Here is a 16,089-nt window from a genome sequence, read left to right as displayed (position 1 = left end):
TGTAAGGCCAGCGGCCCATCGCAAATATTTTAAACAGGCTGCAAATGCAAAATTAAGCAAAAGATATCCAGTACGGTGCAAGAGTAAAACAAAAACTAAGAATTGAAATTAAATACATAGAATAGAAAACAAAAAAATGCAAGAAGAAGAAAGAAAAACCAAGAAATCTCACCCACCCTCTCCTCCCTGTAGAGGAGATGTGAGGTTGCGTGACGTGGGACGATTGACCAATCAGAAATGCTGGCATCCAATAAATACACTTGAAAGGTTTCCTTATTCCCGATCGTGTATTCAGGGTGTGCTGTTGTCTGCTCTCGAATCCCAAAATTGACGAACGTTTTTACGCTTAATTCTTCCCACACAAAAAACAAAAAGAAAAAATAAGACGAGATACTACCATGGGAGATAAAGTTACCGTCTACTACTCTTCGATTTGCAGCACATTAGATGTAAGTATCACTATATTCCCAAAACCAAGTTTGTTTTTTTTATAATTCCGCTTCAGCTCTCGCTGAATAGAGCAAATGAAGCCAAAGAAACACACACATATATTCTTTTGTTGTGAATTTCATATATTCCTTTGTCTCTCTCGCAATGTTATGGATATAATGTTTTATAGTGAAAAACTGTTGCAAGCTTTGTACGTAGCTCGTATTTTGCAGCTCGAAATGTCAGATATTATGAATAATGGATAATGCATTCGCATGAATGTTATTTCGCGATGTTTGGTGATGCATAACCTATTGACGTATAGATAAATACATAATAATAATGTTCCATATTACTGTTTATTTTTTTAATATCGCTCCAAAACCAATAGGTTTTCGTGTTACCCTGTGTTCCTCTTTCGCTAATTGGAGGACTTGCCAACAGTTTGTCATTGGTCAAAAAGCACAAAAAATAATACCCTTATCCTGCCTAACAAATATATGTTTACAAGGACCGTCACTTTTCGAGTATTTTCGCAAAAATACGCAATTTAGATTCAAAGTGCATCACAGAAACTTTTCGATTTTTTATTTAAATTTTTATGATATTGTTTGAGGACCTCCTCTTCAGCCTCTACCCCCACCCCTCGCCCATCTTTATGTTAGCACTGGAACTGTGCCACTAATGCCGAAATAAATAATAGATAAGTATTCACCTCTAGATTTTGGTGGAAGTGAGTTGTTTTTCTCTGTGTCTTTTTGCAAGCATACATACCTTGGCAATATCTAGTCTTCAGGTAAGTAGCTAGCAGGGTGACAGGGATGACGGCTACCCCCTTAGAAGTTCAGGAATTTACAAAAATCATTTGAAGAAATAGTGTTTGCTCCTGAAGCAAATAAAAGAAATAAGCTACCTCAGGCTTGCCCCCCTAAACAAAGTTGTCTGCTACAGCCTTATTGGTATCCTGTGCCGCTGTCCTTATCGGTCTGAAACCCCTCCCATTAGCTGCCATACAAATGAATGCACTGGAGACTAGGCAATACTGGGAAAATGTGGGAAAAGGAGGATTATTTTTAAAGTGGAAAAGTAAGAGCTTACATCATGTCCTTCTTTTCATTAATTCCATATAAACTTTGCTTTTCCTTATAATTTTCCAGATAAAAAAGAAACAGAAAAGAATAGAGGACATACTTGGCACAAAGTACAAGCAAATCACGATTGAGTACAAAGATATAGCAAACAGTGATGACTTGAAGGCAGAAATGAGGGACATTGCCAAAAATGAGCATGCTATCGTACCACAGATCGCTAGAGGAGGAGTCTACCTAGGGGTAAGGGGTAATTTTTTTTCTAGATCTAGTTCCTAGATCTGACTTGCGTGTTAATATTGTTTTGTTTTTGTTTTGAATATTCAAAACTTACATCAGTCCTTTTTAAAGTACAACTTTCTATGTATTATTTGATACCTTATAGAATTTATTTTATGCATCCTTATTGACTAGTAGGTAAGTGGAATTTGAGACTTGACTATTTAGATAATGTACGGGGAATGGGAAGGGGCAGATCCAGGATTTCAAAATGGGGGGTGGATTATTGCCGGATTGACGACTTATAACTGATCAATTCGTTCTTGGTAGGTCATCGCATAGATCGTACAATACTTGATGCTTAATTGGATTTGTCGCTTCAGCAAAGTCAAGCAGGCGGAGGAAAATGGACAATACCTGCCGTCCCTCAGACATTTATTTTCTTCTTACAAAGTGACTTTTCATTTTTTTTACTCTAAAAGGGGGTTGGATATCCACCCAATACACCTCCCCTGTATCTGCCCCTGAAGGGGGCCTTTTTTTTCTTTTCTTTTTAAAAACTCTCATATTCACTAACTGCGAAAGGAAGTGCCCATCAATTTACCATCAGCCAGTAAATAACTTGTATATTATTGCACCCCCTGAAGTCGAGTATGCAAAAGGAGTGTTTGTGCATACACCATTGACTTTGACATTTATTTTTCAGGATTATGACAAATTTGATGCTGCAGTTGAGGGAGAGTTTTTGGAAGAGTTTTTAAAAAACTGAATTTGCAGCTGGAATATCTACCATGGCAGTCTTAGTTGAAAAGAGAGAGTGAGAGAGACGATATTGCTTTGCAGTCAATCATATTTGCAGCAATAATTTTGTATTTCATGAGGACAATAGAAGATGTCGTGCACATTAAACATAACAATCTGTTAATACATTATTCAAAGACTCTTGTGTGATAGGATAACAAAAAATGTTGGAAAAATAAAGAGTCTCGTTTAAGGTTTTTTTTTTGTATATTTTAATTGCATTGTTTTTCTTTTGAAAGGGGAAGCAAAGCCAGGATTTGCTAGGGACCAGTGGCCAATTCAGGAGTCCAAAAAAAGGGGGGACAAGAAAGGGGGGCCGGATTCATTGTTCTTCTATGGATTTCCTTATATTTCTTGTTATTTTGAAGCCAAATATCTGAAAATAGGGGGGTTGAGGGTGGGGCCAGCTCAGCTTACCCCTAGATCCACCTCTGTAGACACAGCAAATATAAAAATTTATATTTGAGATATAAAATTATAATTTATAAATTTAGATATAAAAATTTGGCTATTCTTTAATGATACTGTGTTCTTGCCATCTGAGGGATGTGTGGTTTGCTTGCTCCTGCCCTACCTCTAGCCACAGTGTGCCTGGGGAGGGCGGGGCGGGATGAAGGAAGGAGGGTAAGGTGGAGCAGGTCGATTCAAAATGCCTGTGAAGAGGACTTCACCCTATGATAAGGCTAACCTTTAGGTTTAATAAGTTTGGATCCTATCCCTAACAGTGGCGACAGGAAGGGGCCATAAAGACCTTTTCAAGGTATTTTCTCCTGTATTTTAGATAATGTCTCATACATCCACTGTATTTTGGGCTTCTAGAAGAGGAGAGGGGGGGGGGGGGGTTGGCCACACTTCTGGCTACGCCCCTGTGTACTTATTGTTTTTTAACAAATGTCCATTGTTGGTACAATAATATGAAAATCCTTTACCCTCTTCTAGGGTTTCCAAGGGTTCAGCCCCTCTCACTTTTCGAGTGCTCTGTTAGGTGAGTTGGTTACTATCGAGGGTGGGCTAGTACATAGGCATGTGCACAGGGGATGTGCATATATGTGCACTCCATTGGCCAGCAAAAATGGCTGGGGGGGGACTCTCAAAAAAACTAGACGGGGGGCTTGACCTATCTTTTAGGCAATACTTACCAACTGCTATCTCTTAGGGGTATTTTAGGATTTTTCGAAACTGCTATATCTCCCCGGGGTTTTCACACCCGGGGAGGAGGATTTTTCAGATTCTGATTCTTTTAGGGTGTCTCACACTAAATGGTGGCCCAATCGCTCGAAACATATTTTACAGTAAACCACAAGTCAGCTGATCGGTTGATACTTGCTGCTTTATTGTCGGCAACATAACAATACAGGATCTGTCAGCCAATTAAAACGGGCATTGTTCGAGTGTGCTTAATTGGAAATGTCAACCAAATGGCTTGACAGTTTACAAGAGAAACCACAGCATCTAGGTATCTCAAACTATCTTTGTATCTGAAACTATCTTTGGTTATTTTTTAATCTCTTAGGTTTAAACATTGCTTCAACCACACCCAATGTGCTATTTCTTAGGGGTACGAATTGTTGTTGACCACGCCCTAAGTGCTATTCCTTAGGGTTAAAATTGATTTTGCTGTCAAGCACCCCGTCTGTTTTTCTCAAAGTCCCCCCCCCCCCCCCCCCCCCCGGAAAAATGGGTCATTTATTTTTGAAAGATAGCTAAAGATCGTCAAATTATATCTTTTTCCAAATGATATCTACGACTGCACATACCCCTCAGGTTGATTTTAATTCCAGAAGAAATATGCTTATTTAATACAAAATAATAAACCAAGAGAAGTGATTTGATTTTGCGCCGTGCGTGACACACAACCTATCTATTGCGTGACATTTAATCATTGTCTCGCGGAATGGGGACGAGTGCTGCTCGAGAACAACAGACAAGTCGACAAGAAACTGTTGACGTTAAACTGATTCCTGCATTTGTGGAAACAAGTATCGAGCCTGCTATAAGGTCAGTAATTCCTAGAACAAAGTTCGAACAATCTCAAGCATGGTTGCACCGCTAGATTTCAAGCAACATTGGTTTCAATCAAATTCGCTCATGGTGGCTTGGTGACATTTTGTTCTTCTGATATGAAATCGGGTAAGCTACAATTTTTAGCTACAATTATTTTTTCTGCTCTTTCACATTTCCCTGACTGAAAGCAAAGACCCTTGAACTATTTTTTACTTGAAGACAAATATAAGTGACATAATTTCGCAATATAATTTAGTTGCTTTCGTTGCATCAATTTCTCATTTCCTGGCTCGCGCAACACACTTGAACAGTTTTCCAGCAACTTTCCTGGTAAATACTTCAACACTCTGCATTTGCTCAATCAATCGGGTATAATTCGGACCGTTGATATACTGATAAATGCTAGGTTTCACAGCTATGTCTCACCTATTTTCAATTAAAATTATGTAAATTATCTTTGCATTGTTTACATTGGCAAGGGCCAAAATATAGAGGTTCCTGAAACAATTATCCTCGGATTCTTCAAAACAAATGTTTTTCATAATATGATCTTCAGTGGCGTAGCCAGGGGGATGGCCTAGCGGACCCCCCTAAAAGCAGCCAAAAAAGTAAATGTATGAGACATTATATAAAATACAGGAGAAAATGCATTTAAAGTCCCTTTCGGCCCCCTCCTGTTAAAAATCATGGCTACGCTGCTGCATCTTTATATGTTTTTCAACTAAAATTCTTTTGAGGAATAGTAATTTACCTATCGAAGAAAAAACCTGATATAGCCTTATGCGCAATGATTGTCGTACAGGCTGGGATTAAAGTTGTTAAGTTCATTGGTGTAATAAGAACATCAAGGTAGGATGCTTAAGTTGTTTGAAGTGCAGTACTATGATTTATTATTATGGTTCACTGTGAGAGAAAGGATTTGCCTAATAGAGAACACATTATGAGGTGATGATGGTGACGACGATGATGATGATGATAATGATAGCAACAGGTGTTAAATTAAATCACACCCACTTGTAACAGTCAGGATCGGATTCTGTGTTCAGGATTTATCCAGGGGGGAGGGGCAGGGGGATTACACCAAAAGGGGACTCCAATATTTAAATCACCAAGAGGTCGATTTTTTAATTTTAGGGGGTGTGGGGGTTGAAGGGTGAGGGGAGAAATCCTTTCCCTCCTGAACTTCCTTGGAAGGCTATAAAACGATATTGCCCCCCCCCCCTAATGCTAGCCATAATAATATCAGTATTAAAAATAGCAAAGGCCCAAAACAGACTAAGCATCCCATTCAAGGGTGCAGCCTTGCATAAATGAATTCTTAACCACAAGCAATAAAGATGTATGTTGACAGTATGTTCCTCTAGATATCGAGATGGCTGAAGAAGAAAAAAGAGACTTGCGCTTTGGGTGGGGTTGTTTCAGGCCAGGATTTTTGCAGTTTCTCAATGGTCCTAAATGGTTCTTGTTCTTCCTCATAATCTTTTCAAGTATACAAGGTGAGATTGAGTAAATAAACACATAAACAATAACTGTGAGCCACTAACCTATCAAAAGAGGCAGCAGAAAGTATGTGGGAGCATATTTTGAAACAATAGTTAAGGGGTGGGGGGAGCCTGCCCCTCTTTTTTCCAGAAAGGGCTTCACAGTGCCCAGCCCCCAGTTTCAAGGAGTCACCACTACACTCAACAAAGCGGCTACTGCTTTTAGTCTACCAGTACTGTATCGCACCTGTGCTATAGATTTTATACAGTACATCAAATACAAACCTTGAAGGTATTATTTAGAAATAAAGTATCTTACTTCAGTTACCAAATACATTCTCAAATAAACACACATAGGTTTCCCTCATAACTTGATGGAACTGGTTTCTTTCTGGTACCCGGTGTTTTGCGCACAAAGACTCAAGTTTGATAGTGCCCCCACTCTCTCTAAGATAGCGAATAAACGCCCGCTTAGGTAGGTCCTCCAAAATAAAACACCTATGGTGCCGAAACGATCGGCATTGCTGTTTATGTCATTGATACCAGCATTGAATCTTTTCTTTCTAGGCATGACAGTGAACGGTTTCACTAAGTTGATACTTCCCGACATTGAGCGGCGCTACCAATTCAAAGGGACAGATCTTGGTGTTATTGCGGCCAGTAACGACGCATCTGCCCTGGTTCTTGTCTGCTTTGTCAGCTTCTTTGGTGGCTATGGCAACAAGATTCGCTGGCTTGGATATGGTGCATATCTTACTGGTATAAAAAATGCCTTTTTCTGCTCTACTCTTTTCTACAATTCTTTGATTTCCCCCTCCTTTCTCTGCTCTAAATTGTTATGTTATCCCTCCCCACCCCTCCCCTCCCCTCTTCTCTCGTCCCCTTCCCCAACCCCTCTCCGCTCCTACTTTTTTCTTATGTAAGCTACTTGTTTCTCCTACTAGCAATTGGGTGTCTCATGTTCGCGCTTCCTCAGTTCCTGATTGGTCCATACTATCCCGGGACTTTCTCTGCAAACCGTAGCTTTACGGAACAGGACTTATGTTACCGCACGCAAAACGTTACTTCAGCAGACGAGGTGGCATGCATCTCAGCCTACAAGAGCGACTGGTAGGGTCTCAAAACTTCTTTGAAATATAAAGCAACATTACATATGTTCTAGTTCAAGGTTTATCATCAGGAGGTAAGGAAAAGTCCTTGGCAGCTTTCATGATGTTGCGCGCGCATCGGAAATTTACTTTTGGGAAATGTATACTGGCGCTCTTGTGTTAAAAAGAAGCTGCTATAGATTCCTCCACTTAAATTTCGGATGTCCACACAACATCGAGAAAACGTCAATTCTTTTAAGGCCTGAAAAGACAAAAACTTTGTTTGTTCTGGTCATTTGCCAGACCAAACAATAGACCAATCAGAATGCACTATATTGACCAATTGACCTAGCATATTGAGCAATTGACCATCAGAATGGAGCATAAATAACAGACCAATAGTGCGATTCGACTAATGAAGTATATGACATGCCAACTGAGAAATAGTCTGTGTGAAACAGACTTTTTGATACAAGCGAGCACCCTTCCCCATCGCTGCTATCAAGGCGCCATAACTCCACGGATTTAGGAAGACGAATCTCGAATCTTATGTGTTATCTTCCTTAGGTATTACTTGCTTGTTTTCGTGATCGCACAGCTGCTCATGGGCGCAGGGACGACGCCGCTGTTCAGTCTGGGGCCCGCGTACATTGATGAGAATGTCCACCCCAAGTCTATGCCAATCTATTTGTCCTTTTGGTACGCGGCCACTATCCTGGGGCCTGGGCTCGGGTTTGTCGTTGGCGGGTACTTCCTAAGCATGTTTGTTGACTTGAAACAGGTAAAACTGGTTTAGCCAGAGCTTTAACGTATGTTTGTTGGCTTTAAACAGGTAAAACCGGTTAAGCCAGAGCCTTAACGTATGTTTGTTGGCTTTAAACAGGTAAAACCGGTTGAGCCAGAGCTTTAACGTATGTTTGGTGGCTTCAAACATGTAAAACTGGTTTATTCAGGGTTCTTTTACATCAGTCCTCAGCCTACTTACTGCAGAGATTAAAGTGATGAGTTTGAGTCGTGTTTATGATATCTATGCGCAAAGCAGTCTTGATTCTTGTGTTTGTTCTCAGCCCTCAGGCGTGAACGTCGATGCCGATGACCCGAGATGGATTGGGGCCTGGTGGCTCGGTTTTGTTATTGGCGGGAGTGTGCTCTTCGTAAGCGCCTTCGGTCTACTGGGTTTTCCAGCGGAGTTACCCGGAACGCGAGCCATGCGCGAAGAGGCGATGAGGAGGGGGGATATTCCCAAAGGAAATAAACAAATGAAGGGAAATCTGAAGGTGAGTGTTGTTTTGTAAAGCGATTATAAAAAAGCTCGATCTCTAAAAGCTGGTTTCCATATGATCGCAAGGCGACCGGGTACGATTCTATGGTAACTTACCCTGCGATCGTGTAGAATCATATGGAAACTCAACCTGCGATCAAGTACGATTCTATGAAAACTCACCCTGCGATCGTGTACGATCAAATGGAAACTCACCCTGCGATCGTGAACGATTCTATGGAAACTCACCCTGCGATCGTGTACGATTATATGGAAACTCACCCTGCGATCCGTTGCAATCATACTGTCAAATGAGCTGCGATCGTGTTCGATCATATGGAATTCAGTGCTACACATTCGAATATAGATATAAAAAAGGATAATGATATGTGAATCCGGGACGGTCTTTCCTTTCCTGTCTAGACGAGATCTTCGGCTTAACGTCATAGATAATAACGCAAAAAGTTTTGGTAATTTTTTTATAAAAAGAAAAGACTGATTCTCACCTACTACCACCACACCTACCAACATCTCACCTACCACCATCTTACCTACCACCATCTTACCTACCACCATAACACCTACCACCATCACACCTACCATCACCCCACCTACCACCATCACACCTACCACCACCACACCTGCCACCACCACACCTGCCACCACCACACCTACCACCATCACACCTTCCATCATCACATTTACCACTATCACACCTACCATCACCACACCTACCATCACCACACCTACCCCATCACACCTACCACCATCACACCTACCCCATCACGCCTACCACCACCACACCTACCACCATCACACCTACCACCACCACACCTGCCACCACCACACCTACCACTATCACACCTACCACCATCACACCTACCACCATCACACCTACCACCACCACACCTGCCACCACCACACCTGCCACCACCACACCTACCACCATCACACCTACCACCACCACACCTACCACCATCACACCTACCACCATCACACCTACCACCACCACACCTGCCACCACCACACCTGCCACCACCACACCTACCACCATCACACCTTCCATCATCACATTTACCACTATCACACCTACCATCACCACACCTACCATCACCACACCTACCCCATCACACCTACCACCATCACACCTACCCCATTACGCCTACCACCACCACACCTACCACCATCACACCTACCACCACCACACCTGCCACCACCACACCTACCACTATCACACCTACCACCATCACGCCTACCACCACCACACCTGCCACCACCACACCTGCCACCACCACACCTACCACCATCACACCTACCACCATCACACCTACCACCATCACACCTACCACCACCACACCTACCACCACCACACCTGCCACCACCACACCTACCACCATCGTCGCTATAATAATCATCGTCATCCTCTTGTTCATCAGCCTCTCTGTCTACAATTTTTCTACCTCACCGACATCTTATAGAAGAACAAGAAAAAGGATATATATATATATATATATATATATATATATATATTATCTATCGTCTTTTTTCCTTCTTTTCGTCGTCTTTCCCTAATTCAAAACTTATTTATCAGTTTTACCTATTTTATACTAAAACATGTTCATTGTTTTACTTTTGTACCTGTCTTATTTGAAGGATCTTCTCCCGGCTACCAAAGAGCTCCTGCGAAACAAGACCTACTTGCTGAACACAATTGCCACCGCTGCAGAATTCTTTGCTGCTGGGATCTCCTCTTTTCTCCCTAAGATTTTGCAGGACAAATTTGCCACGACGTCATCTTCTACCGGATTCAGCATAGGTGCCGCTATCGTGCCAGGAATGTTCAGTAAGTAACCAATCATGTACCGGGAATGTTGAGTAAGTAACCAATCAAGTACCGGGAATGTTAAATAAGTAACCAATCCGTGAATGTTCATGAAGTATAGCCAGTCATGTGCCAGCATGTTCAGTAAGTAACCAATCATGTGCCAGTAATGTTCAGTAAGTAACCAATCATGTATCGGGAATGTTTAGGAGGTAACCAATCATGTATCGAGAATGATCAGGAGGTAACCAATCATGTACCGGGAATGTTCAGTAGGTAACCAATCATGTATCGGGAATGTTCAGTAAGTAACCAATCATGTATCGGGAATGTTCAGAAAGTAACCAATCATGTATCGGGAATGTTCAGGAGGTAACAAATCATGTACCGGGAATGTTCAGGAAGTAACCAATCATGTATCGGGAATGTTCAGGAGGTAACCAATAATGTTTCAGGAATGTTCAGGAGGTAACCAATCATGTACCGGGAATGTTCAGGAGGTAACCAATCATGTATCGGGAATATTCAGGATGTAACCAATCATGTATCGGGAATGTCCAGGAGGTAACCAATCATGTATTGGGAATGTTCAGGAAATAACTAATCATGTACCGGGAATGTTCAGGAGGTAACCAATCATGTATCGAGAATGTTCAGTAAGTAACTAATCATGATCGGGAATGTTTAGTAAGTAACCAATCGTGTATCGGGAATGTTCAGGATTAACCAATTATGTATCGGCAATGTTCAGTAAGTAACCAAAAATGTACAGTCAATGTTCAGTAAGAAGCCAGTCGTGTGGGGGAAATGTCCAGGAAGTAACCAATAATGTATCGGGAATGTTCATGAGGTAACCAATCATGTATCAAGAATGTTCAGGAGGTAACCAATCATGTATCGGGAATGTTCAGGAGGTAACCAATCATGTATCGGGAATGTTCAGGAAGTAACCAATCATGTATCGGGAATGTTCAGGAGGTAACCAATCGTGTACCGGGAATGTTCAGGAAATAACCAATCATGTATTGGGAATGTCCAGTAAGTAGCCAATAATGTACTGGCAATGCTCAAGTAAGCAATCAATCATGTACCGGGAAATTTTTCAGTTGCAGATTCTTTGCATCCTTATTGGGTTAGTTAAAAAAACTGTTAAAGTGACAACAACGTAAATACTCACAGAAGATTTTGTATCCAAGTCTAAATCCCTTTTCCTGCCCAGTCGGTATCATGCTTGGTGGAATCCTGGTTCGTCGATTCAAGGTCCGCGAGTCTTGCAGAATGGCCGCCAGGCTGCTTGTCATTTTCTCAGTGGTCTCCATGGTTGGCCCAACCGCTTGGTTCATACCCGGATGTGATCAGATCGAGCTTGCAGGGGTGGGGAGGCCGTACGTCAATAGGTGAGTGATAAGCTACCTGGGTTTCCTGTGTTTCAAGAAGAGGCGAGTGGTTTACCTGTGCTAGTATAATGATTCCCATGCAAGCGGGTCCCTGTGTTCCAGAAGCCTCACATCAATAAGGCGAGTGGGTTACCTGTGCTAAAATAATGATTCCCAGGCAAGCGGGTCCCTGTGTTCTAAGAAGCCCCACGTCAATGAGGCGAGTGGGTTGCCTGTGCTATTATAATGATTCCCATGCAAGTCGGTCCCTGTGTTCCAGAAGCCTCACATCAATAAGGCGAGTGGGTTACCTTTGCAGGTATAATGATTCCCAGGCAAGTGGGTTTCCTGTGTTCAAAGAAGCCCCACGCAACGAAGCGAGTGGGTTGCCTGTGATATAATGCTTCCCAGGCAAATGGATCCCCTGTGTGCCAAGAAGCCCACACCAATTAGGCGTGTGGGCTCGTTCGACCCTTTCAAATTAGTATTCAGTATTTTTTGGCTAACGCTATACCATATTAATAGTTCAATTTCTTTCGCTGGGCTGGACGCGACGTGCAACGCTGATTGTGCATGCGTCAAGTCCCAGTTCAACCCGGTCTGCGGTGCTGATGACGTCACGTATTTCACACCGTGTCACGCAGGCTGTCGAGGGATTCCGGAAGACACGGTAGGTAACGAAGCGGTAATAGGTAACATAACACGAGGATGTCATGTAACATCAACACGCGACATGGGCGCGTAACGTTACACTGACACAGGAATATAACGTAACACGAGCACGTAACAAGAGAATACAACGTAACACGAGAATACAACTTAACACGTGCACGTAACAAGAGAATATAAACGTAACACGAGCAGGTAACCGGATAATATAACCTAACAAGAACACGTAGCATGAGTATATAACGTAACACGAGCACGAAACACGGGAATATAACGTAACACGAGCACGTTACACGAGAATATAACGTAACACGAGCACGTAACACGAGAATATAACGTAACACGAGCACGTTACACGAGAATATAACGTAACACGAGCACGTTACACAAAAATGCAGCGTCTGTTATTATCTCTCTTCAAATATAATCACCAAAATTAGTTTTATGTTATCAGAAATATGCAAACTGTAGCTGTGTCCTCCCACAAGCAAACTGGACCCAGCAGACCTCTGTACAGGGGTTCTGTGATCGCGGACCTGGCTGTAGTAATTACATTGCATTCTTGGTCTTGATCCTGGTTCTACTGTTGACTGTCTTTTTAAAAGCGATTCCGAGTCGGACAGTGGTATTGAGGTAAGACGTTTAGGATGAATAATAAGGCGATGATAATGGTGTTGATGATGACGCGAAGAGGATCTTGTAAATTGATGACGACGATGATGATGAAGATGATGATGATATAGATGTTGATGTTGATGATGATGATGATGATGATGATGATGATGATGATGATGATGATGATGATGATGATGATGATGATGGTGGCGATGATGCCGCAAAGAGGATCTTGTAGATTGATGAAGCTGTTGATAGTGTAGGTGATTATGACGATGATGACGACAAATATGATGTTGATGATGACGACAATGATGATGTTGACAGAGGTGGTGGTAGCCTGCGAGCCGGCTATTTTGTTGTTTTGGGGAAAATCTCGTTTTCGGGAGACAGGTTCCATGTGGTGCAAAAAAATTCGATAGCTCGTCGATATAAATGCCAAAACCCCCAAAACTGGAATTTTCGAATCGTTCGTCAAAGGCACTGCCTAAAAGCGGAGCCAGCTTTAGTTTCCGAATGTACACAATGGAAAGCCGGCTGGCAGGCTAATGTGGTGGTGATTATGATGGTGATGAAGACGTCGACCACGATGATGTTAATGATGTCAGTGACTACAAGAACGCAAATACAGCTTAGTCTAGTCAAGACCACCGATGATGATAATAATAGTGATCAAGGCGATTATAATGATGAAAACCACCGGCTGCTTCGGTCATCATCTCTTCTTCAAATATCCCATAACGCCTAACGTTAACCCTCTGTCGTGTACAGGTGCGTTCCCGACAATCAGCGCGCGTACGCCCTTGGTCTTCAATTCGTATTCTTCAGGGCCCTAGGCTCGTTACCAAGTCCCATATTCTACGGGTATTTATTCGACACGAACTGCATCCTATGGGGGGAGAGCTGCGGACAGCGCGGTAATTGTATGGTTTACGACATGGGTACCCTGTCTATTTACCTTGGCGTTATGGGACTTATCGTTGGAGGTACGTGACATCGTTTGCATGTGTAAATGTTGTGAAAGGGGGGGGGGGGAAGGGGGTTCTTGATCCAGTTTTTCCCGGACATCCTTTTTAGGCAACAAAGGCTCGGCAACAGCAGAAGAAGAAGAAAAAAAGAAAAAAATATATGTAAAATCTAATTTGGGATTGAGCTCTAAACACAAAGTGGTATTTTTTTATCCTCCTTGCTGTTGTAGTTGCTTAACGTTTGCATAGATTCCTATTGATGATATTGGAAGGTTCAAATGCGATAGGCTAGAGTTTATTAGGCTATATTATAAAACTACAAAGTCCTGTCTGAACTTGCACTGACTCGCTCTCTGTGTTTGCTTGAGAAACCACTTTGCAAAATTTGAGCTGCAAGCTCTAGCTGCCGAGTGGCGCACGAACAGACGCCGACGCGACGCCTGGCCGAAACTTACAATTAATCGTAAACTCGTGTAAATATTGTTACTCTCGCATTTGTAACTGTCGGTTCTTTCGCACGATATTTTAATAATTTACTTTCCATGTTAGGTATCACATTCTTCTTCTTCTTCCTCTCCTGGTTCTTTCACAAACCCAAGGACGACCTGCAACTAGTTCCGATGACCGACGACGAAGGAACGGAAAAAATCGATATAGGCTCGGATTCTTTGGGTCGTCCCGAGTCCCCTACTATCAAGGCCGACGAGACATTGTTTAAAGGAGACACTAGATTGTAATGAAAAATAAGGAAAGTTCGCAGGCGAACGCATCTCAAAACTTTTATACGTATACTCTTTACGAAAAAGACTTTCAACGATCATTTTCTATTAATTATTAAGATGTACATGCTGTTGTGATTCTAATAACTTTTATTGAATGAAAGAAAAATATATTTTTATAATGATTTGCCTTTGCCTGTTTAGTTTTTATAGTGTTTTGGGTTTCCTGAGGTTGCTGACGTGACATCACCCTCTCCCCTGTGGGTTGGCTTTCCCCAGCCTCTCTCGCCTCGAGGCCAACAACAGGTATCCCAAACAAACCACCAGGGAATATATGCTGGAAAACACCTAACAATCCCTCGCCATTGTTGATAAGTATAAGAAGATAATTGTGTTTTGTTAAAGCGATACATTCTTTTTTTTATAAAAACCTTTTTTAAATGAACGCCCAGCCTGAGATTTAACCAGATTTTAATTTGAAATGTTCTGAACATCTTGACAACATGCTAAATACATGCCGAGGCTCTGATTCGTTCTAAAATGACGAATGGAATTGTGTTCACACAACCTTAAATATCATCGCTATTGATCATTTGCCAAATAAGGGTATTATTGAGTATTATATTTTTGTATACACTAAAATTTGAAAACACCGTTAAGAACGTGCTCAGCCTTAAAATGCTCCTAAAATACGAACGGTCCAGCCTTATCATCTGAAAATTAGACGTTTTTTATATAAAAAAGAGTGTACATGATCTACACGCCCTGTGATGTGGACTATAACTAACAGACCAATCCCAGCTTAGCCAAAAAAATTTAACACACTCGACTTTTACATGACAATTGGTGAGCACAAACTGAAATGAATCCCCGGAAATGCAACAATACTATGTTTTCCATTTTAAACCATTCCGTTGCTCAAGTATTCTTTAAAAAAGTATTCCATATGTCTCGCTTTATTTTACTTTAATTCAAGAAAATGACAATTTTCGCATCAGCCGAGAGTGTCACTAATAGGAAGGCTGAACAAGAGTCACGAAATGGCGTCAAATAAACGGCAATGGCACCCAGTGATATAGATCAGTGACACTGAAGGAGACACACTGGCTTACCGATCAAATCAATTAAGCGTGATGAGTGGCTAAGGACTGTCTATCGATCACCAGACTGATAAAACAAAACGGATAAGACGCTGAGTGTTTGCCATCTTGCCATTTGGCTGTATTTGGCTACATGGGATCTAAGGGAACCGGGGGGGGGGGGGGGGGGGGTTCTTCCCATGACGACCTGATAGGGGTGCTCGTCGTATTTTAGGGGTCAAAATCGGGCCTCAGGTATTTTTAGGGGGTATCCGAGAAAAAAAAATAGGCTTTTCTCTTAGAAATGGTATTTTTTAGGGCTTCTGATGTATTTTTTAGGGTAGAAATTTTTGGCGTGCAGGTATTTTGTCGGCGTATTTTTCCAATTTTCCAACGGGAATCCCTGGAGAGCAGTCCTCGTTCCTCCCCCAGCCGTCCCCCCCCCCTGTTACTTCAATGGCTGTGTTTAT

General features: G+C 42.0%; 2 protein-coding genes across 3 annotated transcripts; both read left to right on the top strand.

The window, feature by feature from the left end:
* The first annotated feature begins 246 nt into the window (after window positions 1–246).
* LOC116609997 (SH3 domain-binding glutamic acid-rich-like protein 3) lies at window positions 247–2,734 on the top strand. The gene is made up of 3 exons (XM_032370799.2): window positions 247–449; window positions 1,587–1,760; window positions 2,443–2,734. Exons 1-3 carry the CDS (start codon window positions 399–401, stop codon window positions 2,503–2,505), a joined length of 288 nt encoding a protein of 95 aa, XP_032226690.1. The 5' UTR covers window positions 247–398; the 3' UTR covers window positions 2,506–2,734.
* Window positions 2,735–4,307: 1,573 nt separating this feature from the next.
* On the top strand, window positions 4,308–14,725 carry LOC5502533 (solute carrier organic anion transporter family member 4A1). 2 transcript variants are annotated; one of them, XM_048722030.1, is made up of 12 exons: window positions 4,308–4,535; window positions 5,906–6,037; window positions 6,590–6,781; window positions 6,967–7,132; window positions 7,678–7,891; window positions 8,178–8,387; window positions 10,025–10,214; window positions 11,413–11,590; window positions 12,095–12,239; window positions 12,693–12,871; window positions 13,625–13,839; window positions 14,371–14,725. In XM_048722030.1, exons 2-12 carry the CDS (start codon window positions 5,914–5,916, stop codon window positions 14,556–14,558), a joined length of 2,001 nt encoding a protein of 666 aa, XP_048577987.1. In that variant the 5' UTR covers window positions 4,308–4,535; window positions 5,906–5,913; the 3' UTR covers window positions 14,559–14,725. The 2 variants fall into 2 exon arrangements, with proteins under 2 accessions (XP_048577987.1, XP_048577986.1); XM_048722029.1 differs by lacking the exon at window positions 4,308–4,535 and adding an exon at window positions 4,555–4,667.
* The last annotated feature ends 1,364 nt before the right edge of the window (window positions 14,726–16,089 follow it).

This window comes from Nematostella vectensis, chromosome 14, assembly GCF_932526225.1.
Source record: "Nematostella vectensis chromosome 14, jaNemVect1.1, whole genome shotgun sequence".
In the NCBI taxonomy this organism is placed as follows: domain Eukaryota; kingdom Metazoa; phylum Cnidaria; class Anthozoa; order Actiniaria; family Edwardsiidae; genus Nematostella; species Nematostella vectensis.
This window is presented reverse-complemented; position numbering and strand designations above follow the sequence as displayed.

Excerpts from the sequence above, each read along its gene's own strand:
- LOC5502533 (XM_048722029.1), top strand. Across the intron at positions 7,133-7,677 it reads TCAGCCTACAAGAGCGACTG|GTATTACTTGCTTGTTTTCG; the intron begins GTAGGGTCTCAA and ends TATCTTCCTTAG. Across the intron at positions 8,388-10,024 it reads AAATGAAGGGAAATCTGAAG|GATCTTCTCCCGGCTACCAA; the intron begins GTGAGTGTTGTT and ends TCTTATTTGAAG.
- LOC116609997 (XM_032370799.2), top strand. The coding sequence starts at position 399 with ATGGGAGATAAAGTTACCGTCTACTACTCTTCGATTTGCAGCACATTA. Across the intron at positions 450-1,586 it reads CGATTTGCAGCACATTAGAT|ATAAAAAAGAAACAGAAAAG; the intron begins GTAAGTATCACT and ends ATAATTTTCCAG. Across the intron at positions 1,761-2,442 it reads GAGGAGGAGTCTACCTAGGG|GATTATGACAAATTTGATGC; the intron begins GTAAGGGGTAAT and ends TTTATTTTTCAG.